Source organism: Podarcis filfolensis, assembly GCF_964270895.1.
Source record: "Podarcis filfolensis genome assembly, chromosome: 13".
Taxonomy (NCBI): Eukaryota; Metazoa; Chordata; class Lepidosauria; order Squamata; family Lacertidae; genus Podarcis; species Podarcis filfolensis.
Window position 1 is genome coordinate 44,630,488 of NC_139615.1, and position 26,151 is coordinate 44,656,638.

At 44.1% G+C, this 26,151-nt stretch overlaps 2 protein-coding genes across 11 annotated transcripts; one reads left to right on the plus strand and one right to left on the minus strand.

Moving 5' to 3' along the window:
• On the minus strand, positions 1 to 12,555 carry LACC1 (laccase domain containing 1). 2 transcript variants are annotated; one of them, XM_083583292.1, is made up of 6 exons: positions 12,082 to 12,555; positions 9,486 to 10,089; positions 8,177 to 8,358; positions 4,024 to 4,189; positions 2,245 to 2,470; positions 1 to 540 (listed from the first exon to the last, which is right to left on the minus strand). In XM_083583292.1, exons 2-6 carry the CDS (start codon positions 10,039 to 10,041, stop codon positions 366 to 368), a joined length of 1,305 nt encoding a protein of 434 aa, XP_083439418.1. In that variant the 5' UTR covers positions 10,042 to 10,089; positions 12,082 to 12,555; the 3' UTR covers positions 1 to 365. The 2 variants fall into 2 exon arrangements, with proteins under 2 accessions (XP_083439418.1, XP_083439419.1); XM_083583293.1 differs by lacking the exon at positions 12,082 to 12,555 and adding an exon at positions 10,651 to 10,759.
• On the plus strand, positions 12,133 to 26,000 carry CCDC122 (coiled-coil domain containing 122). Of its 9 annotated transcripts, XM_083583518.1 has the most exons (6): positions 15,972 to 16,429; positions 18,039 to 18,165; positions 19,024 to 19,139; positions 21,208 to 21,588; positions 23,119 to 23,235; positions 25,070 to 26,000. In XM_083583518.1, exons 2-6 carry the CDS (start codon positions 18,057 to 18,059, stop codon positions 25,217 to 25,219), a joined length of 873 nt encoding a protein of 290 aa, XP_083439644.1. In that variant the 5' UTR covers positions 15,972 to 16,429; positions 18,039 to 18,056; the 3' UTR covers positions 25,220 to 26,000. The 9 variants fall into 9 exon arrangements, with proteins under 9 accessions (XP_083439650.1, XP_083439648.1, XP_083439651.1 ...); XM_083583524.1 differs by lacking the exons at positions 15,972 to 16,429; positions 18,039 to 18,165 and adding an exon at positions 12,133 to 12,160; XM_083583522.1 differs by lacking the exons at positions 15,972 to 16,429; positions 18,039 to 18,165 and adding an exon at positions 15,039 to 15,146.
• Positions 26,001 to 26,151: the final 151 nt, after the last annotated feature.

The window sequence follows — 26,151 nt, forward strand, 5'->3', positions numbered from 1 at the left end:
TTTTCTGTATCATTTAGGCCACATATTTATTTATTTAAATATATTTAAAAGCATTTATAAACTTTTAATTTTTTAAAAAAAACTCCAAGTAGTGTGCAACATAGAAACAAGTTCATTAAAGCAAAAATACAACACTATAAACGCTTACGTATCCCTGGTATTTGCAATGTTTTGTACTAGTAGTGTAAGATTAAGCACACTTAGATGGAATTAAGTCCGATCAAAATAAATAGGACTCCTTTTCTAAGTAACTATATTATATAGACAGCTTGGAACCATAGCTGACCACAGGAAGAACTCAGTATCAGTAAATATAATCCATTTGCCCCAACAGTTTCTACCAGATTAAATATGAAGATAAACCCTCAGTCTCTAATTGATATGAAGCCAATCTGTGTTCCAAAGTTCTCACCATCACGGACATGAGAATAGAATTTATCAGGGCAACATGATGTACAGACAGTTACATTTTGGTTCTGGTCTGTTACAGAGTCGTCCTGGATGTTCTGAGGCAGAACCCCTCCAGTCTCCAGAAGAATACTAATAAAGAAGAAGAAAAAAGGATGATGGATTATTAAATGGACAGTTATTAGAGGGTAGTTATTATATATACACAAGATATTACTTCCAATATCTTAGGGTTAAAATCTTTTCATATGGCACTAAGCCCCAAGACCTTCTTCCACATATATTGTGTTTAAAATTGGGAAGCTCTGATTTATAGAATGGGGGTGATAAAGATAACATGTAACCTTAAACATGTAATATTAATATGGGAGAGTATATAGTGGGGGCCTCTGGCTTCTTCCAAAAACAGCCCCAAGTGGGGTGCAATGCTCCTCACTGCCAGAGAAGGCGAGATTAAATGCTGACCACCAATCATGGCTCAGCTAGTAGAGCCTGATTCTTAACCTCAGAATCGTGGGTTTGAGCCCCACTTTGGCCGACAGATTCCTATATTGCAGGGGGCTGGATTGTCCTTGTGGTCCCTCCGGGCTCCACAATCCTGTGATGCTAAAGGAAGAGTTAAGAGCCTAAGCTCTGCCACAAGCTCCATAGCGGCAGCAGCCCCCCTTCTGCTCTGCTTTCGTTGGGACTCCTAAGCGGTGGACATACTATCAAAGGCTCATTGGCATGGATAGCCAAGGCCATCGCTACCAACAACGCCCTTTGGAAAACAGAACAGTGGATGGGAAAGGCCTCCTTAGAGGGCCGAACGGTAAACTGGGTGCAGATAGTACAGATAGTCAGAATTGGCCCTTGGATGCACATCTGATTAAACCTGTGGGGCCTGATTCAGCCAAGTGAAAGGAAAGCAGAAGGCTGCTTATGTGGGGAAAGGGATGGGCAGGGAGACAAAGAGCCCCACCCTCCTCTTCTTCTGTAATGGGATCAATTAACCAAAAGGGAGCAAAACACACAAGGTTGTTGTTATTATTATTCTTTATTGAGTTTATATACTACCTTATACCCGGACGTCACAGGAAAAAAAATCACAACATACATAATCAGAATAAAAACAACAACCCAACAACACCCCCCTCCCCGAAAAGAGCCACATTTTAAAACAGTATAGGACGTCAAACACATCAACCAAAGGCCTGGTTAAAAAGGAAGGTTTTTGCCAGGTGCCTAAAGGTGTGTAAGGGACGCGGGTGGCACTGTGGGTTAAACCACAGAGCCTTGGGCTTGCCGATCAGAAGCTCGCAGTTCGAATCCCTGCGATGGGGTGAGCTCCTGTTGCTCGGTCCCTGCTCCTGCCAACCTAGCAGTTTGAAAGCACGTCAAAGTGCAAGTAGATAAATAGGTACCACTCCGGTGGGAAGGTAAACGGCGTTTCCGTGCACTGCTCTGGTTCGCCAGAAGCGGCTTAGTCATGCTGGCCACATGACCCGGAAGCTGTACGCCGGCTCCCTCGGCCAATAAAGCGTGATGAGCGCCGCAACCCCAGAGTCGGCCACAACTGAACATAATGGTCAGGGGTCCCTTTACCTTTTTTAAAGGTGTGTAATGAAGGCGCCAGGCAAAGTTCCCTGGGGAGAGCATTCCAGAGACAGGGAGCCACTGCAGAGAAGGCCCCGTTCTCATGTTGCCACCCTCCGCATTTCTCAAGGAGGCACACAAAGGAGTGAGATGATCTCAGGGTCTGGGTAGGTTCATATGGAAAGAAGCGGTCCCTGAGGTATTGTGATGTGCTAAACACCAAGAACTCTCCCAATTAAGAATAAGCAGAACCAAGCTCACCGTGTTGCTCTTCTGATGTCAACGTACGGGGTTGACGATTCATAAAGTCTTACGCACTTGGGATCAATCCTAAGAAAACTCTTTGCCGATTCCCGAGGCAGTTTAAAGCAACAGGGCCCAACCGACGGCCCCAGGACCACAAGGATATCCTTCACGTCGCAACCGTATTCAGTTACCATCGCGTTAACGACAGCCATCGATACTCCTAACAATGTGCCTTGCCAACCTTAGAAGCAAGGAAAGAAAAGGAAATCTTGCAGCTTTTAAAATTGAAAAGCAAAAGAAAACCCAACCTACAAAAGTTGCATTCAATGTATGTGAACTTTTAAATAGGTGTAAGCATGCAAAATAGGGCACAGAAGTATGGGTTGATGGGTCCAAGTAGGCATGATGGAAGCAACAGTATTTGTTCTTTAACTGTGTCTGCCACATTTACGTGTGAGGAAGCCAGAATCTAGCAGCAACCAACAGAATAAGAAATCTAGCCACTATTGTCTGCATTGCTGACACACATCTAAAGAAGCAGGTAAGTTTCGGCACTTTTAAGTCAGTGTTTTTTTATTCACACAACATTCCCAGTTGCGCCTCAGCTGTGTCATATCTATGGGAAACTGCCAAGAGTAGACCCACATCCCATGTCATTCTGGCCTCCTTCGGGAGAAAGAGCGGAATATAAATTCAACAAATAAAATAACTATATTTTGATTCTTCAGTTGAACTGGTTAAAGATATGACACAATCCAGCGATAAATAATTTTTAAATCCCAGAAAAGTCAAAAGGTCTTATCTTTGGCTGCATCAGTCCATTAGAAAATACCATTACAGTGGACGCTCGGGTTGCGAACGTGATCCGTGAGGGGAAGCATGTCCGCAACCTGCAGCGCCGCATCTATGCACACGCGGGTTGTGATTCGGCACTTCTGCGAATGCGCAAAGCGCGATTTAGCGCTTCTGCGCATGCACCAAAACCAGGAAGTAACCCATTCCAGTACTTCCAGGTTCGGCACAGTGTGCAACCCGAAATCACATAACCCGAAGCATCTGTAACCCAAGGTATGACTGTATAAACGTTATGCTATAAATAGAGATTCAGGATTAAACAGTGAACTGAAAACAAAAAGGTCCCGACTCAAGGATAGCCATACCTGTATTTACCGTATTTTTCGCTCTATAAAATTAAGGGGAAGTGTGTGTGCGTCTTATGGAGCGAATGCAGGCTCCTTGGCTTCAGTGATAGCAACGCGAAGCCTCCGAAGCACAAAGGGAGCGCTCCCGCCGCGCTCCAGAGGCTTCGGGTTGCCTTCACTGAAGCCTGGAGAGCGAGAGGGGTCGGTGCGCATTGACCCCTCTTGCTCTCCAGGCTTCAAGGATAGCCGCCTGAAGCCTCCAGAGTGAAGCGGGAGCTCCCGCTATGCTCCGGAAGCTTCAGGTTCCTTTTGCTTAAGGGTAGGTGCCCCTTCAGCTAAGCGGGAGGAGAAATGGAAGGGGCTCCGTTTCTCCTGCCGCTTCGCTGAAGGGGCGCTGCGCAGAGAGGGGGAATTTCCTCCCCCCTTGTTCTCCCCCTCTAAAACAAGGTGCGTCCTATGGTCGGGTGCATCCTATAGAGCGAAAAATACGGTGAATGGAATGAAGGATGGGGTGGGGACTGACGGGAAAATTCAGAGCAAGAAAGCACACCCAGGGCAGAGCCAGAGTAGAAACAGAGAAATGCATAAAAGGAATGACGGTTGTCCAGTGGGTTTCTTGACCTTTGCAAAGCAAAAAAAGGAGTCGTGTTACCTGAATGAGCAGCACCACATGCTTTCTTGACAGGATCAGCGAAAAGCACAGGGATGCAGTCTGCTCCAGGGGCAGCGAGTGTAACACCTTTCTGGTTAGTTACTATCCCATCATAGCTCTCCGGCTCGGCCTTTCCCATGACCCAAACATCACTGGCGTGGTTGACCTGTTAACACCAAGGGAAGGCAAGGCAATCTGAAAAGCTGAAGTTAGGAGTGCTCTTTTGCTCCTGTATTTCCTGAGGCAACACTTCTGCCTAGCAATATTGAGCAAGTCAAAGTGACACAATTGACTTCCGAAGCCTCAAATGGTCTGCAGCCAGGATATTTCAAGGACTGCTTACTGCCTATTCTTCAGAGGTCCTTCTGTGTTGAACCACCACCATCTCAGGTATGGTGGGGGTTCGTAAGGGGGGGGAGAGTGGTGTCAATTCTTTGAAATCCCTTCCCTGAGGAGATTTGCTTAGCTTCTCCACTTTCGATTTTAATCAATAAATTAACCCTTTCAGCCAGCCATTTATTTTCTAAACCCATTTAGTTCTGCTCAATGGCATCATAGGCAGAAGGGCGTTCCAACACAAGGACTGCTGTCGGCGAGACAGGATGATGAGTTCTCAGATCTTTTAAAGGCTTTATCAAAGAGGAGACAGAAGGAGAAATCCTTACCAGGCAAGAAGCAGTCTGGGGCATTATCGGGTTTTTTTCCGTTTCATGAGAAGTCTAAAGAACCATTCCGCTTTATCAATGTTATCGCCATGATTACATTTGGGTTATTTTGTGTTAATTCTGTCAAATACCTGGGATATCTCAGCTGGTAGAGCATGAGACTCTTAATCTCAGGGCTGTGGGTTTGAGCCCAGCGTTGGACAAAAGATTCCAGCAATGCAGGGGGTTGGACTAGATGACCCCCCAGTGTCCCCTCCAACTCTACAGTTCTTTGATTCTAATACAAATGCTGTGAATGGCATGCATCTGAGGGGCTGCGATGACCCCCTAAGTTGCATCCTGCAGGGACAAATGCCTCACCCTGAAGAGAGACTGCTTCCCATCACTCATTTAGAACTCTAAGGGTTGGACCACCAGGAGCAGGAAGAAAGTAAAGAAAAATCTGTCCCAGGATCTGTTTCCTTCTTCCTGCTCTGCATGGGCACCAGGGCACACTAGCAATCAGCAACAGGAGGGCATCTTCTGCACATATTTTTTCCAAATACATTCTGACGAGTTCCCCCCCCCCAAAAAAAATGACCCCTGAATTTTTGAATTTTATTGATATTGATGCTGCATTGTATTCTATGCTGTTTTATGCTGTTTTAAAGTGGCATTTTAATCAATGTTTTATATTTGCTGTTAGCCGCCCTGAGCCCGGTTTTTAAACTGGGAAGGGTGGGGTATAAATAAATTATTATTATTATTATTAATAATAATAATTTTAATTATAGGTGGTTAGTTCTGCCCCAGTGAAGCCAGGTTGTACCTTTTCCTATTATTGTGACTCACAATTGCTACCTTCACATACTATAAGCATTTCTGTTACCAAAGGGGAATCCTATAGCAAGATCCACTGGGATGAGCAAGTTAGGGTCCATTGGATCGCTAGCTGAGCCAGGAGGTTCCTGGAGCAGCCGGACTACACAGACTGAACTCCCTTATCCTCAGCTCAGCGGGAGACAATCTGGAGCAGGCATAGGCAAACTCGGCCCTCCAGATGTTTGGGGACTACAACTCCCATCATCCCTAGCTAACAGGACCAGTGGTCAGGGATGATGGGAGTTGTAGTCTCAAAACATTTGGAGGGCCGAGTTTGCCTATGCCTGGAGTATCTTCCTCAGCCTGGCTTAGCCAGAACAGAGACAGCTGAGCTGAGCTTGGCTGGTCTTAAACTGGCATAAGCCCTGAAACAGGGTGGCATTTAGGCTGGATCCTAGGACTATTCACTTGACTCAGCAACTCAGTGAAACTCAAACACAATAATATAATTTCTTGGCTGCTTTTCATTCGCATGAATCACAAAGCGGCTTACAAACAATAAATAACAGTGACATACTAGAACATCACAAATGCAACATGAAGCAGACAACATAAATCTTGTGCACAGGATTAGTCTCCATGTGGATGAGCCTCAGTGCTGGGAAAACGGCTGAGTTTTGTTTCACTTTCAAAGCATCTCTGCTTCTCACTACATTCCAAGCAGAGATCTTTGTTCAAAAACAAGCTTTTAGTTGGTTTTGTAATAAATTGGCCTAAAACAGTGACTCATGAAGCTGGTTCCTCCGCTGAGAATATATGAGAATATAAAAGTGGGGATAAAAGACAAGGTAGGACCGCAATCAGCAACTGGAATACCTGAAGATGCTGTTTTCAACAAGAAAAAAAAAAGGAGTAGAAGTGAAAACCAGACCTGAAGTCATATCCTTTGATCTGAAAACCTAAGTCCTTAGTTTCAGATGGTGGGAGCAGGTGGGCTCATTATTGGGGGTTTTCTGTATAGAATTTGTTAAAAATACATTTCATTGCCAATGTGTTTAGCACTGCAACATGTACCGTATTTTTCGCTCTATAGGACGCACTTTTTCCCCTTCAAAAATGAAGGGGAAATGTGTGTGCGTCCTATGGAGCGAAGACGCCATAGCCCTGCGACCCTCTCCCGGCTGGAGAGGTGACGCGCGCCTATGGCAGGAGCCTCCATAGGCGCGTGTCACCTCTCCACCCGGGAGAGCGCGTGCGGGGCTAAAGCAGCCCCCCGCGACCCTCTCCCGGCTGGAGAGGTGACGCGCGCCTATGGCAGGAGCCTCCATAGGCGCGCGTCACCTCTCCACCCGGGAGAGCGCGTGCGGGGCTAAAGCAGCCCCCCGCGACCCTCTCCCGGCTGGAGAGGTGACGCGCGCCTATGGCAGGAGCCTCCATAGGCGCGCGTCACCTCTCCACCCGGGAGAGCGCGCGCGGGACTAAAGCAGCCCCCCGCGACCCTCTCCCGGGTGGAGAGGTGACGCGCGCCCATGGCAGGAGCCTCCATAGGCGCGCGTCACCTCTCCACCCGGGAGAGCGCGCGCGGGGCTAAAGCAGCCCCCCGCGACCCTCTCCCGGGTGGAGAGGTGACGCGCGCCCATGGCAGGAGCCTCCATAGGCGCGCGTCACCTCTCCACCCGGGAGAGCGCGCGCGGGGCTAAAGAAGCCATAGCCCCGCGACCCTCTCCCAGCTGGAGAAGTGACGCGTGACTATGGCAGCAGCCTCTCCGCTGCGCCTTTCCGCTGCTCCCTGACCTGCTCTTTGGGGCTGGTGGTGGGCTTCCCCCCGCCAGCCCCAAAGAGCAGGTCGAAAGGAACCTGAAGCCTGGAGAGCGAGAGGGGTCGGTGCGCACCGACCCCTCTCGCTCTCCAGGCTTCCAAGGTAGCCGCCTGAACGCACCTTAAACGGCACCTTGTTTTAGAGCGGGAAAACAAGAGGGGAAAAATTCTCCCACTCTCTGCGCAGCGCCTCCTGCCACTTCACTGAAGGGGCGCTGGGCAGAGAGCGGAATAATTTGTTTCCCTTGTTCTCCCCCCTCTAAAACAAGGTGCGTCCTATTGTCCGGTGCGTCCTATGGTGCGAAAAATACGGTAAGCAGATGTGAAGGCTCAGCCCTAGCAAGGATTATCCTGACAAAAATTTGGGAGTATTTCAGAGTCTTTTGGTCTGAGTACAAGAAGTGCATGATGAAGTAATACTTTTGACTACCGATCCTGCTGATGGCTTAACTTCACGGCCATTTATTTATTTAAAATACCTCTCATCTTTCCACAACTGCTCAAGATCGCTCATAGCATCTATTTGAGAGAATTACGTTCAGCAAAAACAAACCTAAAGCTGAACGCTTTTTTAAAAGAAAACTTTAAAAGAACATATCCGAATTCAAAGCAGCAAAGGCCTCTGTCAGGTCCAGGAGGAACACTGATGACCTCTTGGACAATACTTGTCCACAAAGCAGGGCCAATTTCCGAAAAAGGATTAAATCAGATGTTTGAGGCTCTTGGTGGAGATCTTAAAAAGCTGTGTCATGAGTTGTTGTGACCCTGAATGGACTCCTGTGCCTTTAAGAAAAGCATAAACAGAAGAAGTCATACTGGGTATTTCCCCCTTAAAAGTCCTCCCCCAGTTTCAGTTTTCTTTGCCTTACCTTTACCCTATGATATGCATCAGGGTTGAATCCAGCAGCAGCAGCTAGCCTGCGAAGGTTTTCCTTAACCACAATGGGTGGGTCACGTCGTTTGGAACTACTGAAGAGATTGAAAGAGCTCAACGTCGGTATATAGGAGATGCCGCCCATTCTCGTAGTGAATCCATGGAGGAAGACAGGATCTAGTGAAAAGAACAATGGGGTGGGTCATGGTTATGCAGGCCTAATATCACCCAAAATATGCTTCAGGGGAGCAAGAATTTGGCATAAAGCTGGGATGGGGGAGATAGGCTGGCATAACTCTGGATGAGCTGAGGAGGAGGGAATTAAGCAAGCATAGTCTGACTGGGAACCTCCTGGGATTCACTGAACCCAAACCTGCAGCAGATCTTCAGTCTCCAAATCTATTCCCATCTCTCCAATACACAATCTGGTTTAAAACCAGTTACAGATACAGTGGTACCTCGGGTTAAGTGCATAATTCGTTCCGGAGGTCCATACTTAACCTGAAACTGTTCTTAACCTGAAGCACCACTTTAGCTAATGGGGCTTCCTGCTGCTGCCGTGCTGCCGGAGCACAATTTCTATTCTCATCCTGAAGCAAAGTTCTTAACCTGAAACAATATTTCTGGGTTAGCAGAGTCTGTAACATGAAGCGTATGTAGCCTGAAGTGTATGTAACCCGAGGTACCACTGTAACTTCAACCTGCCAGTAAAAATTCCAGCAAAAAAATCCCTCCAGCTCAAAATTCACACATTACTCTCCATAATTTTGTCCAGAAATATTTTACTCTATTGAAGTCTAAAGAAAATGCAAGATTTTGAATCAGGCTTCTTCTCATGACCTTTGCCACCCGCTTTTTATACTCAGAACTTAGTGCCTCCTGTTGCATTTTATCTCTATCCGTAGGAGTTTTTGCCCAAACACAGAAAATTCTGCAAAAATCCTAACTATTGCTAAGAATAGTAGGCAAAATGTACGATTACTGGGGCAATCTGACTTTTCTTGCTGCAGAAAGTCCTGGTGGTTGAGGATAGATTGAAGCGCATGTACAGTCATGAATATGAACAAAAGCTGTTTTTCTAATGAAATGTGCATTTAAGAACCAAACGATTATTTTTTATTGAATGCTTCAACTCAGTAGACATGCTTGCTTTTTTTGGTGGAGCGTGACATTCATAAGTCTGTTTTTCCCCCCACAAGCACAACCAGGATCATACCAGGTATCGAGCAATAAAAAAGGACATTTGAAAAAAGAAAAGTACTGCAGTACTAATAATATGATTCTTGCACATATTTTTTTGTTACCTGGGATCAGTGAAGATTTGAGAATGGTAAGTTCCCCTTTCAGACTAGGAAGGCTCTTCAAAAATATCGTTATCTCAGTTTGGATCGTTTCTCTGTCTTGGTCTGTAAGTGGCATTAATTCACCTTGCAGTTCTGCAGATTTTCTGAGGTTGTTTTCTTCACAGTTCATCTGAAAATCTTTAAACTCAAACTGGTAAACACTAGTAAAAAGTTGATTCATGTACTCTCTCATTAACGGTTTTCTTTGCGCCGGCACAATTACTTTAACAGTGTCGATGTCTTTTTCATCGAGTTTTTGTTTAATGGTGTATAAGACAGCAACTGTATTTTTGGCACACACAACCTCAAGTTGTTTCCCTGGACCGTGAAAGCCTCGTATTGCTGTATGAAATACATCTCCACAATTCCCTTCACTTCCAAAGGTTTGGCAACACATAAGGTAAACAGGGTAGTTCTCCCCCAGAGTTTCTAATGTTCTGATCACCGATGCCTGGGTCCAGTTATTCCACGACCTGGGTCCGAAGATGCACAAATCAATCAAGACTGCCTTCGCCATATTCTATGGACAACACCTGATGATGGCAAACGTGGGGTGATCGGCTGGCTGGTGGAGGGAAAAGAGTAAGAGAGAGAGAATGCATCATCAAAGATCTGGCAGATCAAGCAGATCAAGCAGATAAAATGAACAATCCAGAAAGGGATTCACAATCCGATGACACAGAAAACAGCAGCAGCCTATCACTGAGTGCACAGCAAAATTTTATCATATTTCGAGACCCACCAAGGACTTAAGAAGGGAAACGTCTGAATCAAGTTTCAGCTCCTTCAACTACACTGAAGGACTCTCTTACGAAGCTTAATAAAAGGATATTGTTTCTTAATGCAGAGGTTTGTGATGAAATATTTTTGTTTAGGCAACTTTATCCAGACATGCGGATGTTGAAGCATTTCCATCTATTTTTAGTTTATGGCAGATTTTGTCTTTAAAATGTTTTTAATTACTAGGTTTTAGCTGTTTTTATTGGTAATTTTAATATTTCCTGTAAACCTCTGAGAGGTTTTGTTACAATCAACCAGTATATATATATATATATATATATATATATATAGTAAATAAAGAATAAAATGAAAAACTCAGAGGCTAAATAGTATGCCTGCTGTTTACCTGGGAGTAAATCCCATTAACTTCAGCAGGGCTTACTTGCAGGGATACATGATGCGATCAAGCTGCGTGAATATTTGCTAGGATAAGACCCTTTTCTACTGTGGAAAGGAATAGAAAAATTCAATAAGCTGAAGCAGACCTAACTTGAACAGAATCTAATTTTAAAGAAATTATTACGTGAAGTCTACTAGGGCTGTCTTCGTATGTGCATTATAAGATCCTGCTCCCACCAGAAACAACCAGTGGGAGGAGGGGGGAGAGCATAGATAGGATGCATAGTTGAGGACAAGATCTGCCAAAAAAAACCAAAGAATCTTGCTGGCTAAAAATTGGAAAACACAAGAAGTGCCAACAGTGGAGGAATGGCAGATGAAGATGATGGACTTTTGGGAGCTAGCCGACCTGACCGTAAGAGTCCGTGACCAGAAGGAGGAGGAGTATCAGGAGGAATGAAAGAAATGTAAAGACTATTTAGCTAAATATGCTAAGATAATCTAAATAGAAATCCTTGCAAGTACCAGATAGGCCTAGGATTTAAATATGTGATGCTATAGAATAATATGTCTAAAGTAAAAATGAAAAGAAAGATATTAATTGACTAAGTAAATTATATGTGAAAATAGTTTTGGAAAACTGTTACAATGATATACACTGAAACTCAGCTTGGGGGAGTCGAGGTCATCCAACAATGTAAAGAATGTAAAGAAAAGTGGAATTATTACACTTAAGATTTATGTTTGTTTGTTTGTCTGTTTGTCTGTTTATAAATATGGAATAATAATAAATATGAAAATTCAATTAAAAAATGGGGGGGAAGAATCTATTTATGTACGCTACAACATCGGCAAGAGTCTTGTTAGCGCAAGGATGGAAGAATGAGGAAATCCCAACGAAAGAACAGTGGCAAGAAAAATTGATGAGCTATGCGGAATTGGCTAAATTGACATACAAACTGCGAGAGAAGGACAACGGTGACTTCAAGGAACCTTTTTACAAATTATCTAAAAAGACAACAACACGATTTGGACTCCTTGGCAGTTTTTGAAGAAACATCCACAAAGTTATCAGTTGAATATATGATAGATAAGGCAACGATATGTACAATTTTATAATATGCAGAGGATAATATGTGCAAAGAAATCAGGGAGGGGAATTGAGGGAAGTCCTGGGGGGGGGGGAGAGGGAGAAAAAAAGGGGGGAATGTAAATGGTTATGTTGATTGATAATCTGTTTGTTAAATCGTTCAATAAAAATATATTTAAAAAAGAACAAGATAGGATGCATGGCTGCAATCTTAAACACACTAGCATCTCAGTATCAATGGCACGTTCAAGGGAACTTAGAACTGGAAAGAGTATATAAATAAAGCCATTAAACGCCCCCCACCCCGTGAGATACAACCCCCATAGGAAACTGATGTAATTTACTTACCGATCGGGAGGAAACAGTTTGCACCTCCCAGAAATATCCGCGCTGCGCTGCAAGCTGCGTCCTCTTCACTTGGTATAACGTGAGAATGCAAAAGCCACTTCCTGAAAATGCCAGATTGCACAGGCCCGGGGGAATTCCAAAGTTTGCGCAGGGAGGCGCTAATCCAATTAATTTCCGCCAAGCGGCTGGACAAGAAGAGCAGGACTTCGCTTCCCAAAAGGGCGGCGAGCAGAGCGGGCCAGGATCCGCGCTTCTCCCCGGAGAGGAAGGCAGAGCTGCAGCCCGCAGCCCGGCGGGAAGAGCGCTGCAAAAAGGAGGGAGCCTCGGGGGTCTTCTGCAATTCGGGCAAAACACACACAGACACACCAAAAAAAACACAAAACCCGTTTCGTTTTGGAAGCCTGGAACAGCTGCTCTGCAAATGCTGGCGCCCCCGGGCGCTCAGCTGGAGAAGGAGGGCCAGCCCCTCTCCTTCCCAGTGGGGCGTCCCGGCCAGAGGGCGCCCCCAGCGGCTCCTCGAGGAGCTGCGCCAATAATAATAATAATAATAATAGTTACAGATAGGTAGCCGTGTTGGTCTGCCATAGTCAAAACAAAAAAATTTTTTTTCTTTCCAGTAGCACCTTAAAGACCAACTAAGTTAGTTCTTGGTATGAGCTTTCGTGTGCATGCACACTTCTTCAGATACACAGATGTATCGTCAGATGTGTATCTGACGAAGTGTGCATGCACACGAAAGCTCATACCAAAAACTAACTTAGTTGGTCTTTAAGGTGCTACTGGAAAGAAAAATAATAATAATAATAATAATAATAATAATAATAATAATAATTATTATTATTATTATTATTATTATTATTATTTATTATTTGTACCCCGCCCATCTGGCTGGGTTTCCCCAGCCACTCTGGGCGGCTTCCATAGAAACCAAAAATACACTAAAATATCACAGATTAAAAACTTCCCTGAACAGGGCTGCCTTCAGATGTCTTCTGAATGTCAGGTAGTTGTTTATCGCTTTGACATCTACTGGAAGGGCGTTCCACAGGGCGGGTGCCACTACCGAGAAGGCCCTCTGCCTGGTTCCCTGTAGCTTTGCTTCTCGCAGGGAGGGAACCGCCCGAAGGCCCTCGGCGCTGGACCTCAGTGTCCGGGCAGAACGATGGGGGTGGAGATGCTCCTTCAGGTATACTGGACCGAGGCTGTTTAGGGCTTTAAAGGTCAACACCAACACTTTGAATTGTGCTCGGAAACGTACTGGGAGCCAATGTAGGTCTTTCAAGACCGGTGTTATGTGGTCTTGGCAGCCGCTCCCAGTCACCAGTCTAGCTGCCGCATTCTCAGTGGCGTAGCGTGGGGGGTGCAGGGGGGGCCAGCCGCACCGGGCGCAACATCTGGGGTTAGGGCAAATCCATGGGTTAGGGGGCGCAAATCCACGGGTTAGGGGGCGCAAATTACTTGCCTTGCCCCAGGTGCTGACAACCCACGCTACGCCACTGCGCATTCTGGATTAGTTGTAGTTTCCGAGTCACCTTCAAAGGTAGCCCCACGTAAAGCGCATTGCAGTAGTCCAAGTGAGAGATAACCAGAGCATGCACCACTCTGGCGAGACAGTCTGCGGGCAGGTAGGGTCTTAGCCTGCGTACCAGGTGGAGCTGGTAGACAGCTGCCCTGGACACAGAGTGGACCTGCACCTCCATGGACAGCTGTGGGTCCAAAATGACTCCCAGGCTGCGCACCTGGTCCTTCAGGGGCACAGTTACCCCATTCAGGACCAGGGAATCCTCCACACCTGCCCGCCCCCTGTCCCCCAAAAACAGTACTTCTGTCTTGTCAGGATTCAACCTCAATCCATTAGCCGCCATCCATCCTCCAACTGCCTCCAGGCACTCACACAGGACCTTCACCGCCTTCACTGGTTGTGATTTGAAAGAGAGGTAGAGCTGGGTGTCATATTATATCATAATAATAATATTATTATTATTCTTGGCGCAACTCCTCGAGGAGCAACTGGGGGCGCCCTCCGACAACCGGGGTATATGGGCGGGGTATTCATAATAATAATAATAATAATAATAATAATAATAATAATAATAATAATATATACCCTGCCCATCTGGCTGGGCTTCCCCAGCAAATGCGGAAATTAATTCAATAGGGCTTGCTGGTTTGTTGTCCAGTGCCGGGTTTTACGTACAAGCTAGACAAGCTTATACTTTAGGGCCCCACTCTTTTGGGGGCCCCCAAAAAAATTAAAGGGGAGAAAAAAAACCCTGGATGTACATTTCCAAAATATAAGATAAAAAACAAAATAAAACCTACCTACAGCAACCGTGTTAGCCTGCTCCCTAAAACATTCTTGTGGGGAGTGGGAGGTTATTGGGTTGTTTTTTTATTTTGATTACATATTTTGTGGTTTTATATTCTGATTTTGTTTTTGTTTTTTTTATAAGATATTTATTGAAGTTTTACAAAAACATAAGTTTACAGAAATACAACAAAAAATAAGAAAAATAAAAATACAAAATACAAAAAACAAATAGATACAAAAAAATTAAAAGCAAATCCGTTTTTGTAACTTTAAACTCATTTAACTTGTTTCCTTGACTCCCTCACACCTCCCCTTTTTGTATTCCCATTTAAATAATCAAATCAGCAAATCCTTACCCTCTTTCAATTATCTTAACTCTCTATCTTAACATATTATAACTCTATATTTTCATCCATTTATCAATTCATTTTTGCATATTCTTATTAACTTTTGTTGCTAATACCACTTATTTCCAATCCAAACATCATTTTAACATTCATTAATTTTACAATATTTCTGAAGATAGCCTTTAAATTTCTTCCAGTCTTCTTCCACCAACTCTTCTCCCTGGTCTCGGATTCTGCCAGTCATTTCCGCCAATTCCATATAGTCCATCACCTTCATCTGCCACTCTTCCACGTTTATATTCTGATTTTGTTCTGTTGAAGCGCCCTGAGACCTCCTGGTCTAGGGTGGTATATAAATTCAGTAAAATAAATAAATAAATAAGCAAGCCACTAAGTAACAGCCTGAGGTAAAAACACCATTTTAACCGATCGCTGAAAAGGCGAGCCGTTAATCTGTTGAAACGGACCCACCTGGGCCCATTTGAAGCGGCATCTTTTGAACAGCCGTGGCGACATATTACTGATTTTTGCTGAATTTGGGGTGGAAGAAGTGTGCTTGAGGAACCAGTTAAGATATTGAGCCAAAATTTTTAAAAAAGCAAAAAAGATATTAATCGAGTCTATAGGCCCAAGAAAAAGGGGAGGAAAAGAGGCCACATTGAGAAAAATACGAGGTTTTGTGATTGCCTCCTTAAATTTAAACTGCCACAGGCCTCAATTGGCTGCTCTTTACATTTATCTATGGCTTCATTTTACGAGGATAAGAGTAAACATGTATAACGTGGTCACCAAAAGACAGATAAAGTTGTCAGGTTTTTTGACACTGCATTGGCTGAACCTCTTTTGCCTCTGAAATAAATGGCATGCGATTTTATTTCTAAACCCATGTCATTAACTGAGTCGACCCTTTTCTGTGGTTTTGCCACCGTTTTTTCCTGTCTAGTCTCCTCAATACCTGACTTGAGGAAGTCTTTGTGGAATAAATTCTTTTTTCCTTCCCCTCAGTCCATCAGTTTTCGATGATAAGCTATTTTTCAGTTTACAGAGAAGGTCTTGCCAAGTACTATTCTGTTGTGAGGGAATCATATTCCCACACAGAAACTGAAGGAAACTCACTCACATAATACTTTTGCTGTCATACAGATTGTGAATTATCTCAGCTAAGGTCTGGTTCAAATAGTCTTGGAAAGGCACTGAAAATCTATTTAATGTTGAAAAGTAATTTCTGTTTGCATTCATTATTTTGAATCTCTCAGTGCCCTCATCCTTGGATGTCCTTCTATCATTATATTTGCTATTTTAGCTAGCTTGATAATATAAAATTATGAAATTAACATTTAAAAGACAAAACAATGGCAAAATAATAATGCAATTTATTTGATAGAGATGATCCTGGAAAGTTTCAGAACAAAATGGAGGACGGGATAAGCAATCAAAGGAGCCTCTAAAAATGTGCACTTTATAGAAATGTGCACTTTGGGATCCAAGCCCATTTTTCAAGAAAAATAATATGTTCCTAAGGTTTCTGCAAGGAAAAGGAAACTTGCCAAACCCATCTTTGTGTGCATATGCACAATACCTTTAAAGCTTGTTTAAAGCTCATTTCTCTGCCTCAAAGAATTCTGGGCTCTGTAGTTTACTCCTCAAAGAGTTACAATTATCAGCAAACCTTAACAAACTACAGTGCCCAGTGTTAAGTTGTGGGTGAACATATCAGACGACACAGCAATTCTTCAGACAGCTCTTGTTTATTCACAGGCCAGAACAGAACTGAACTGAAGGGTTCAGGCAACCTGCTTACCGTATTTTTCGTCCCATAGGACGCTCCGTCCCATAGGACGCACCTAGTTTTTTTTGGGGGGGAAATAAAGGAAATTTTTTCCCCTTTATTTCCCCCCCAAAAGCAGGTCAGGGAAACTGAACCAGGTCGAGGAACAGCGGGATGGCGGCGCTGCGCCTCCCTGCTGTCCCCCGAGCTTGTGGGGCTGGCCGATGTCTGTCCGGTGCACGGGGCGCTGTGCTTCAGGGCGCCCCGCCCGGCGGGCGGCAGGCTGCTATCCGCAGCGTGCGGAGCCCTACAGGGAATTCCCGCAGGGCTCCCCACGCTGCGGATGTGTTCCCGGAGCGCTGGGCGCCCTGAAAGCAGAGCGCCCGACGCTCCGGGTAGCAGACTGCTATCCGCAGCCTAGACATCCCTGCGGGACCTCCTGCAGGGCTGCCTAGGCTGCGGATGTGTTCCCGAAGCGCCGGGCGCCCTGAAAGCAGAGCGCCTGACGCTCCGGGAAGCAGGCTGCTATCCGCAGCCTAGACAGCCCTGCGGGACCTCCCGCAGGGCTGCCTAGGCTGCGGATGTCTTCCTGAAGCCTGGAGAGCGAGAGGGGTCGGTGCGCACCGACCCCTCTCGCTCTCCAAGCTTCAGCGAAAGCCTGCATTCGCCCTAATGAACTTAAAAAGGTATTTAAATATACTTTCCCCAAGAAACCAGAGGCCTTTCTCTTGGGTATTGTCGGCCAAGGGGTGTTAAAGACGGATATAACTTTCTTTATGTATGCTACAACAGCAGCTAGAATACTCATTGCGAAGTACTGGAAGACGCAAGAACTACCCACACTGGAAGAATGGCAGATGAAGGTGATAGACTATATGGGTTTGGCAGAAATGACGAGCAGAATCCGAAACCAGGGAAGAGAAGCAGCGCAAGAAGAATGGAAAAAATTCAAGGACTATTTAAAGAAATATTACAAAGTTAATGAAAGTTAGAATGATGTTGGACTGGAAAGTAAATGGTTACTATTAGTAATGGTTAAGACAAGGAAAATAAGGAAGAATAGTCTAAATTTAAATTAAAATAAGGGAAGATTTGCTGAACAATCGATAAGAATTTGGAATACAGAAAGGGGAAGCATGAGGAAGTCGGGGAAGATAGGATATGAAATTAGGATATGAAATGATACATGTTTTTTGTTTTGTTTTTGTTTTTGTATGTTTATGTTTGTTGTATGGTGTTTATATGGAAAAATAAAAATTTTAAAAAAAAAAAAAAAAAAGAAAGCCTGCATTCGCCCCATAGGACGCACCCAGATTTCCCCTTCATTTTTGGAGGGGAAAAAGTGCATCCTATAGGGCGAAAAATACGGTATATAGAGCTCAACTACAAAGCAACAGTAACAACTTTCTGTAACTATCTAATCACTGAACGTCGCATTCAATTCCTTATTTGCATATGCGGACCTGAGTGAAAACTATCTACAGTATCCCCCTGCTGGCCCAGGGTGAGAACTTCAGTACATAACACCCAGAATTCTCTGAAGGGGAAAATGTGCTCTGAATGTGCACAATGTCTAGTGTGTATACAGACATTCTTTAGCATCTTCCCTCTGCAAAGGGATTTCTTCTGGAGAGGGTTTTCAGAGTGTAGGGCTACAGGTAGGAGGACAGGAAGAGAAAGATGAGTTGGGCAAGCTGCTTTTTGGATACGATAGAACATACTTTCCATATCATATTAAAATATATGCATATTTAACATTTATTCACAGGGCCCTACTTGTATAAACTCAACTTTCAAAGCAGCTCTTCAAATAGCAAGACTTATGTTAGATGTAGGAGGCGGGTGGCACTGTGGTGTAAACCACTGAGCCTTGGGCTTGCTGGCCGGAAGGTCGGTGGTTCAAATCCCCACGACGGGGTGAGCTCCTGTTGTTTGGTCCCTGCTCCTGCCAACCTAGCAGTTCTAAAGCACACCAGTGCAAGTAGATCAATAGGTACCACTGTGGCGGGAAGGTAAACAGCGTTTCCTTGCGCTGCTCTGGTTTCACCAGAAGCAGCTTAGTCGTGCTGGCCACATGGCCCGGAAAAACTGTCTGCGGACAAACATCGGCTCCCTCGGCCAGTAAAGCGAGATGAGTGCCGCAACCCCAGAGTCGTTTGCGACTGGACTGAACTGTCAGGGGTCCTTTACCTTTACCTTTTTATGTTAGTTGTACAGTGGTACCTCGGGAAGTGAAAAGGATTCGTTCCGGAGCCCCGTTTGCATCCTGAACAGAACGTAAGACGCGTCTGTGCGGGTCGCTTTGGCTGCTTCCGCGCATGCGCGTGACGTCATTTTGACCATCTGCGCATGTGCAAGTGGCAAAACCTGGAAGTAACACACTCCGTTACTTCCGGGTCGTCGTGGAGCGCAACCCGAAAATACTTATCCTGAAGCGTATTTATCCCGAGGTATGACTTTAGTTTTCAAAGCTGCTTCTCTCCAACACTTTCTGTCTTTTCTTCTTCTTCTTTTAGGCATGGCTAATCCAAGTTCATCATTGTTAGATGAAGCTGTGCAGCAAATAGCAGAACAACAACATGCCCAAGCCTCTGAAATAGAAAGCAACAAGGCTGTCCTTATTAGGTTGCAGGTAATAGGACTTTTAGAAAATAACACTTGCACAAAAGGAAATGCCATCCTGAAACTCTGCTCAGTTTCAGTTCAAATACACGGCTTAGTCAAGAATTGTCCAAGAGGGCAGTTTTTAGGACTCATCCAATTGAAATTACAGTGGTAACTCGGGTTACATACACTTCAGGTTACAGACTGAAGCGATTTATGAAGTCCCCAAGGCTCAGGTCCATATTTAACAGATGCAATGCCTGGGTGCAGATATCCGCCCAGTACCCCCAAATTACCACGGATAGTGTTGGGGTGGCTGCGCACTGCTAGCAATCTGGGGTGGGGGACTCTCCCCCATGCCGCTGCGGGAGAGCGATCCCGCAGAGGCTTCGGTGTGAAGTTGCGCTCCTCCCAAGCCTCCGCGGGAGGAGAGCGCAGCTTCCCTCCGAAGCCTCCTTGGGAGGAGAGCGATTCCCGCAGAGGCTTGGGAGGAAAGCTGAGTGCCCACCAGCCATATGGTTGGCGGGGCGCAGCTGGCAGGCATGCAAGGAAAGGGGAGGCCGCCGGCAAAGCTGCGTAGCTCCCCCACTTGCTGGGGCGCCCCTGAGAGGCCTGCACCCTGGCGTGACGCAGCACTAAGCCCTATGGGAAAGACGGCTCTGCCAAGGCTATATTGCACTACAGCATTTACCTCAGAGACATCACCTTGCCAACAAAGGTCCGTATAGTTGAAGCTATGGTTTTCCCAGTAGTGATGTATGGAAGTGAGAGCTGGACCATAAAGAAGGCTGATCGCCGAAGAATGGATGCTTTTGAATTGTGGTGCTGGAGGAGACTCTTGAGAGTCCCATGGACTGCAAGAAGACCAAACCTATCCATTCTTAAGGAAATCAGCCCTGAGTGCTCACTGGAAGGACAGATCCTGAAGCTGCGGCTCCAATACATTGGCCACCTCATGGGAAGAGAAGACCCCCTGGAAAAGATCCTGATGTTGGGAAAGATTGAGGGCACAAGGGGAAGGGGACGACAGAGGACGAGATGGTTGGATAGTGTTCTTGAAGCTATAAACATGAGTTTGACCAAACTGTGGGAGACAGTGGAAGACAGGAGTGCCTGGCGTGCTCTGGTCCATGGAGTCACGAAGAGTCGGACATGACTAAACAACAACAACAGAGTTGTCTGTACCATATGGAGGATGATTTTAGGGACAAGTTACATATTTTTTTCTTAGAAGAGCAGCAATTTCACATTTGAGTTCTTTAAGAATTATTGGGTGGATGCTACTTGGACACCAACTTGTCAGATTTCTTTTGCCATTAAGGCCTGGAACCTCATCTCTTGTCAACACTATTTGCCCCAGTTCCTTGGACTCTCTCTCTTCCTGCGTACATTAGTTCAGGCACAAGGATATGTCCTATTTCTTCTGCCCTAAAGAGAAGTGGAAAAAGTCATATGATTTCCTGCAGTCTCCTTGCCCCAGCGCCCCAGAAGAAGACGTGAAATGCAGCAAGTTGGTGGAAAGTTTTTATTTATTAAAATAACAACAAATAGATGATCTGCAGAATAAAAGTCAATTCGAACAAGTGTGGGCAGGTGAAGATAGTTTTTTCTCCTATCGGCATGGCTTCTCAGCCAAGGACTGGAATAAATTACCTTCCTTGCTGTTCTAGAGTCATTTAGGCTACCTAGAAAAGAAGTCTGTCATGTGGTAGGGGAGGGGAGGCAGAAGCTGTTTGAGGAAGACAATTCCAAACTTCCCTTGAGTGTACAGAACTTGTCATGTTGATTGGGTATTGTGACAACATCACAGATCATTTTAATCAGGAAAGGCCAACAGCAAAACAATAAAATTATTTTCTTCAATTTAATAAATTGGAAAGCCAAATTTCTAGATAAATCAGAGTCATGTGTACTTTTTACAGTGCTATAAATTTTTATACTACTAATTATAATGCTTTCACAATTTTGTTTTCTTTTAAATAAATAAAAATAACTAGTTAACTAAACCTCAAGCAATTACACCATTGTATAAATAATTTAATGCTATCCACCAAAAGTATTAACCTTTCACTGTATATTACTATATTTTCCCATAGACTCAGCTTCAGGATCTTGAGGCACAAATGAAACTTGTTATGGCAGACAGAAAGGCAACAGAAAGGCAAATGTTTCATCAAGATGAAGCCATAATAAGGACAAAAGATCACTGTGAAAATCTGGAGGTTCAGATCACAGCCTTGTATGTTGAGAATCTAAAGCTTGCATTTGATACAGAAACACTGCAGGAAGAGTATAAACTGATGCTTCAAAGAAACAGTGCCTACTATGCAAAAATGGCTGCTCATAGAGACCACTTTGTGGAGGCAGAAAACAAATTGCCACTCATGACTGAGCTCACTAAGAAAAGAACTGCGGTCAAAGAGATGATTACAAACAAGGAGGAATTAATGTCTGTTCTTCAGAATCCAGAAGTACCGGTAAATACAACTAACCAATCTCAGGTCCAATTAATTGGCTTTCTCACCTTTGTTATCTTCTATGTAAAATTGTGTTTTCTTTATGTATCTGACTGGGACCTAGCCTAATACTTTGTTCACAAGGAGATAAGTGCTGTTACTCACCATTCTCTACGTTTGTGACCAGATGCTGCTGTTTGCAACAATTCTCCTTGACAACTGGGGGGAGGGCATTCCACAGGGTGGGCGCCACCACTGAGAAGGCCCTCTGCCTCGTCCCCTGTAACTTTACACAGTGAGGGAGCCACCAGAAAGCCCTGGGAGATGGACCTCAGTGTCTGGGCTGGAGGATGGAGGTGGAGACATTCCTTCAGGTATACTGGGCCGAGGCCATTTAGGGCTTTAAAGGTCAGCACCAACACTTTGAATTGTGCTCAGAAACGTACTGGGAGCCAGTGTAGGTCTTTCAGGACTGGAATTATATGGTCCTGGCGGCCGCTCCCAGTCACCAGTCCAGCTGCTGCATTCTGGATTCGTTGTAGTTACTGACTCACCTTCAAAGGTAGCCCCACGTAGAGCGCACTGCAATAGTCCAAGAGTGTACCACTCTGGCGAGACAGTGCACAGGCAGGTAGGGTCTCAGCTGGAATAGCAGGTGGAGCTAGTAGACAGCTGCCCTGGACACTTCTCTGTGTATGTCAGTGTATGTGTTTGGGTGTTGTAGAAGTAACCCAAAACCACAGCAAAAGTAAATAGCCAACTGGTGGCTGGCAACCTTTTGACTTAGCAATGTAGAATACACAGTCGGAACAAAGTAGGAACTATACAGAGCATATCTAAAGCAAAAATTAAAACTGCTTAACTAATTTCAATTTCCTGCATGGGTACCACAGACATGTCCAAGTCCATGAAGAAATCAGGAATAGCAACAGTACCCAGAGCTTCAGCTATGAGAAGTAGTAACTGTACTTACGTATAATGTCCTGTTGCTGCAATCTGACCTCAAGTGAAGACACTTTCTGTAGGAGTAGATTTGGCTGTCATTTCGATCAGGAAATGAATTAGGGTTAAATGCCCTTCAGAGCTGCTTAGCTTATGAGATTAGGAGCATCCCATAACTGCTTTAAAACAAAGAGAAAATATTAGGAGATCCAATTATGGATCTCCTCTATCACATCTAGTTTGGGTCTAAGAATCAACATGCTTGGACATGGAAAACCACATTAGTTGCTAAGCACATTATTGCATGCTTGAAAAGCGAAAGTTCTGTTTCTGATGAAATTTGGGTATTCAACAAATTTAGATATTACTTTTAAGAGCGAGTTGATCTTGGGAGATCATGTGAGGATCATGTATCCTACCCATTCTATGTTTTTATTTTTTTCATTTCTCCTTTTGTTGTTGTTCATCTGCCAATTACTATTTAGATTCCATTTTGGCATTTACTTAAATCTTCTAGCAGTGAATCTTGAAACAATCCCAATTGTTATTTAAATTCCAAAAAGATCTGTGAACATAAAAATATTTTCACATTCTTTTATCTATCTGTAGGACGAAATCGCATATTTGGAAGCTGAAATTAATGCGTTGAAAGAAGCTATCAGTGGGAAGGAAAATGCACTTAGAGATGAAAGAAATGTGCATGCAAGGCTTCAAAAAGAAATTCAGGTGATTTTCAGTCAATAGATCATCATCAATCTTTATTACGGTCCAGAGACCCAACAAATCATTACAAAGCAATACACAATTCATACAGCCTACCTCCAGGTTAAACAAGCATTTTGTTCAGAATATAGGGATCATTTGTTCTTGCAACCACTGATAAAAACTTTGCCACTGCTAATGTTCTAGCATTTGTCTGGTCTTCTAATAGGAACCTGACATAGTGAGCCTCTGATTTTCCTGGGAAAGGTACCAGCAAGTGTAGTATCAGTTCAGCCCTGGCTTGCTCATATTTTGCACAATGCAACAAAATATGTTTTATGGAATCGATGTCTTGAGCACACAAGCAAAGTCAATAGAATAGAATATGTCACCAGCTGTGTTGTGGTTCATGTCTTCTAGAAAAAGAACTCTTAATTCTAAAACTTAAACATTTTTGAAAAATCCCAGTAGTCTAGGAATATGAATAAAAGCAAATCAGTATTGCTGGGGTTCTCTCCCACCTCCATTCCACAAACACAGAACAACAAAAGCTGGTATTTTACTTTATTGCAATGTGGAATAGTTACGATATTCTGTTTATTGTTATTTATTATTTATCACATGAACCACTTGCTTGACAATTTGTATCAGTAGCGCATGATGAGCTGGAAAAATATTGCTATGTTACAGAATCAAATGTTGGGTACCAGTATTGTGAATATTTGGGTCTTATTGACTCTCAACATAGACCCTGGTGGTTGTGTCGTCTGTTTCACTGTGTACTATAAACCAGCACATAGAGGAGCTAATTGATCTTTGCGCAAATGACTACAACATATTGATTCCTAAAATGGTACATTGGTGAGTCAAACAAACATTGTGTGTGGGTCCTCTCCACACTGGTTATACAGTGGTACCTCAGGTTACATACACTTCAGGTTACATATGCTTCAGGTTACAGACTCTGCTAACCCAGAAATAGTACCTCAGGTTAAGAACTTTGCTTCAGGATGAGAACAGAAATCGTGCTCCGGTGGCGTGGTGGCAGCAGGAGGCCCCATTAGCTAAAGTGGTGCTTCAAGTTAAGAACAGTTTCGGGTTAAGAACGGACCTCCAGAACAAATTAAGTTCTTAACCCGAGGTACCACTGTATTGCTGTAACCTGCTCTGAGACCTTCTGGGGAAGGGCAGGAAATAATAATAATAGATAACATGAGCAATGCAAATGAGGGTTTAATAACTGCATGCAAATAAATTTTAATGAAGCTCCAAAAAGTTGTGGTAGGTATCTCAAGATATCTCTGTGAAGTCCAACAGGAGTCTGCCTTGCCCACTTTGGTGTGAAGTTTTGGAGTAGTCTGCTAGCAATATGCTGACAATACCCACTCTCTCTCTCTCTTCTGGCCTCATGGTCTTTCTCGCTACACAGTCAGAATGACCAATGGTTAGAGATGATGGGAGGGGCAGTATTTAATCCCATACATGTCAACTCAGAAATAAAACCCACTGTGGGAGAGAACTGCATCCTAAAAAACCTTTGTGACCTTATACAGTGGTACCTCGGGTTAAGTACTTAATTCGTTCTGGAGGTCCGTACTTAACCTGAAACTGTTCTTAACCTGAAGCACCACTTTAGCTAATGGGGCCTCCTGCTGCCGCCGTGCCGCCGGAGCCCGATTTCTGTTCTCATCCTGAAGCAAAGTTCTTAACCTGAAGCACTATTTCTGGGTTAGCAGAGTCTGTAACCTGAAGCATATGTAACCTGAAGCGTATGTAACCCGAGGTATCACTGTATCTGTTTGCTGTATGTCTGTTGTGCTCAAGCATTTCTCAGCTGTGTTTATTCTTATTGTAACAGGTGCAGAATAAAAGATATGAAGCTATACTAAAGCGTTTGCATTGTCAAGTGAACAAATTTCAATCCAGCAAAAGACAGTGGCACTGTAACCTTCAGCAAATGGAAGAAAAAGTGGCAGAACTAAGGAATCTCCTCGAAGCAACAGATTGATAGACTATATGCTCATTTTAAGGATATGGTCTGCTCTCTTTATGTAACAAACCGTTAAGTTTGTCTTATACTTACCGTTCATGGAGCTTTCCTATCTCCTCAACATTTTCTTTCTGATACTGTCTTTTCCCCAGTTACAAATGCACTTGTTACCTACACAGGAGTCACTGTGATGCAGAAAAGCATTGAAGTAGGGGGAAAACAGAAGTTCACGCCACCTGCTTACTCTCTGATTTGCTGTTCTTATAAAGCTTGGTTGTGCTATTTGAATTTAAGCCCCACAAATATAAAGAAGCCACCAGATAGATCTGATTCTGGGGTAATTCTGTGACATGCAAAGCTATACCTAGTCTGAATCTGGGAAATCCATAAAGCAAAATATTTAATTCATCCGGATGGACAAGAAAAGGTGAAGCGCGTGGCTGCAATCCTAAGGCTGTTTACCTTAAATCTCAGCAAAATCACTGAAATTGGGGGCCTAAATACAGGTTATACACAAATGCATGTAACTGAACCGTGAGGGTTATTATATGTTTAGAACACTATGGGACAAACTGGTGCATGGTAGTACTACCATTTGGTACTCAAACTTGCCCCTTCTCTGAAGAAAAAGAGGACAGAGGTGTTATAGGCATTAGATAGGAGGACCTGCACTTAAATATTTGGGGTTCCAGTATCTCTGAACAATCTGTTACTTTCTGTTTCCCTTCTAAGGGACTGAATTGTTACTACCTGTTTCTTTGCTATTCCAGTATTAAAAGAAGACTTAAGCAGAATGGAATATGAGGGGGTTCCCTGTTTCATTGCTGTGGCTGGGACACTCATGTGCCCTGTCTGTCTGTAAAATATTTTTCATGTGGTTCAGTCTAGCAAACATATTTTTCTGTATAGCAGAGGCTGTTTGAGAGATGCTGCCTGGACAGCGAAGTTTT

Bases quoted from the DNA above. Each gene is read 5' to 3' on its own strand.
- LACC1 (XM_083583292.1), bottom strand. From the start codon at position 10,041: ATGGCGAAGGCAGTCTTGATTGATTTGTGCATCTTCGGACCCAGGTCG. The intron at 8,359-9,485 runs GTAACAAAAAAA...TCTTTTCACTAG, and splicing joins CAAATCTTCACTGATCCCAG to ATCCTGTCTTCCTCCATGGA. The intron at 4,190-8,176 runs GTAAGGCAAAGA...TGGTGTTAACAG, and splicing joins ATGCATATCATAGGGTAAAG to GTCAACCACGCCAGTGATGT.
- CCDC122 (XM_083583518.1), top strand. From the start codon at position 18,057: ATGTGCTCTGAATGTGCACAATGTCTAGTGTGTATACAGACATTCTTT. The intron at 21,589-23,118 runs GTAAATACAACT...ATCTATCTGTAG, and splicing joins TTCAGAATCCAGAAGTACCG to GACGAAATCGCATATTTGGA. The intron at 23,236-25,069 runs GTGATTTTCAGT...TTATTGTAACAG, and splicing joins GGCTTCAAAAAGAAATTCAG to GTGCAGAATAAAAGATATGA.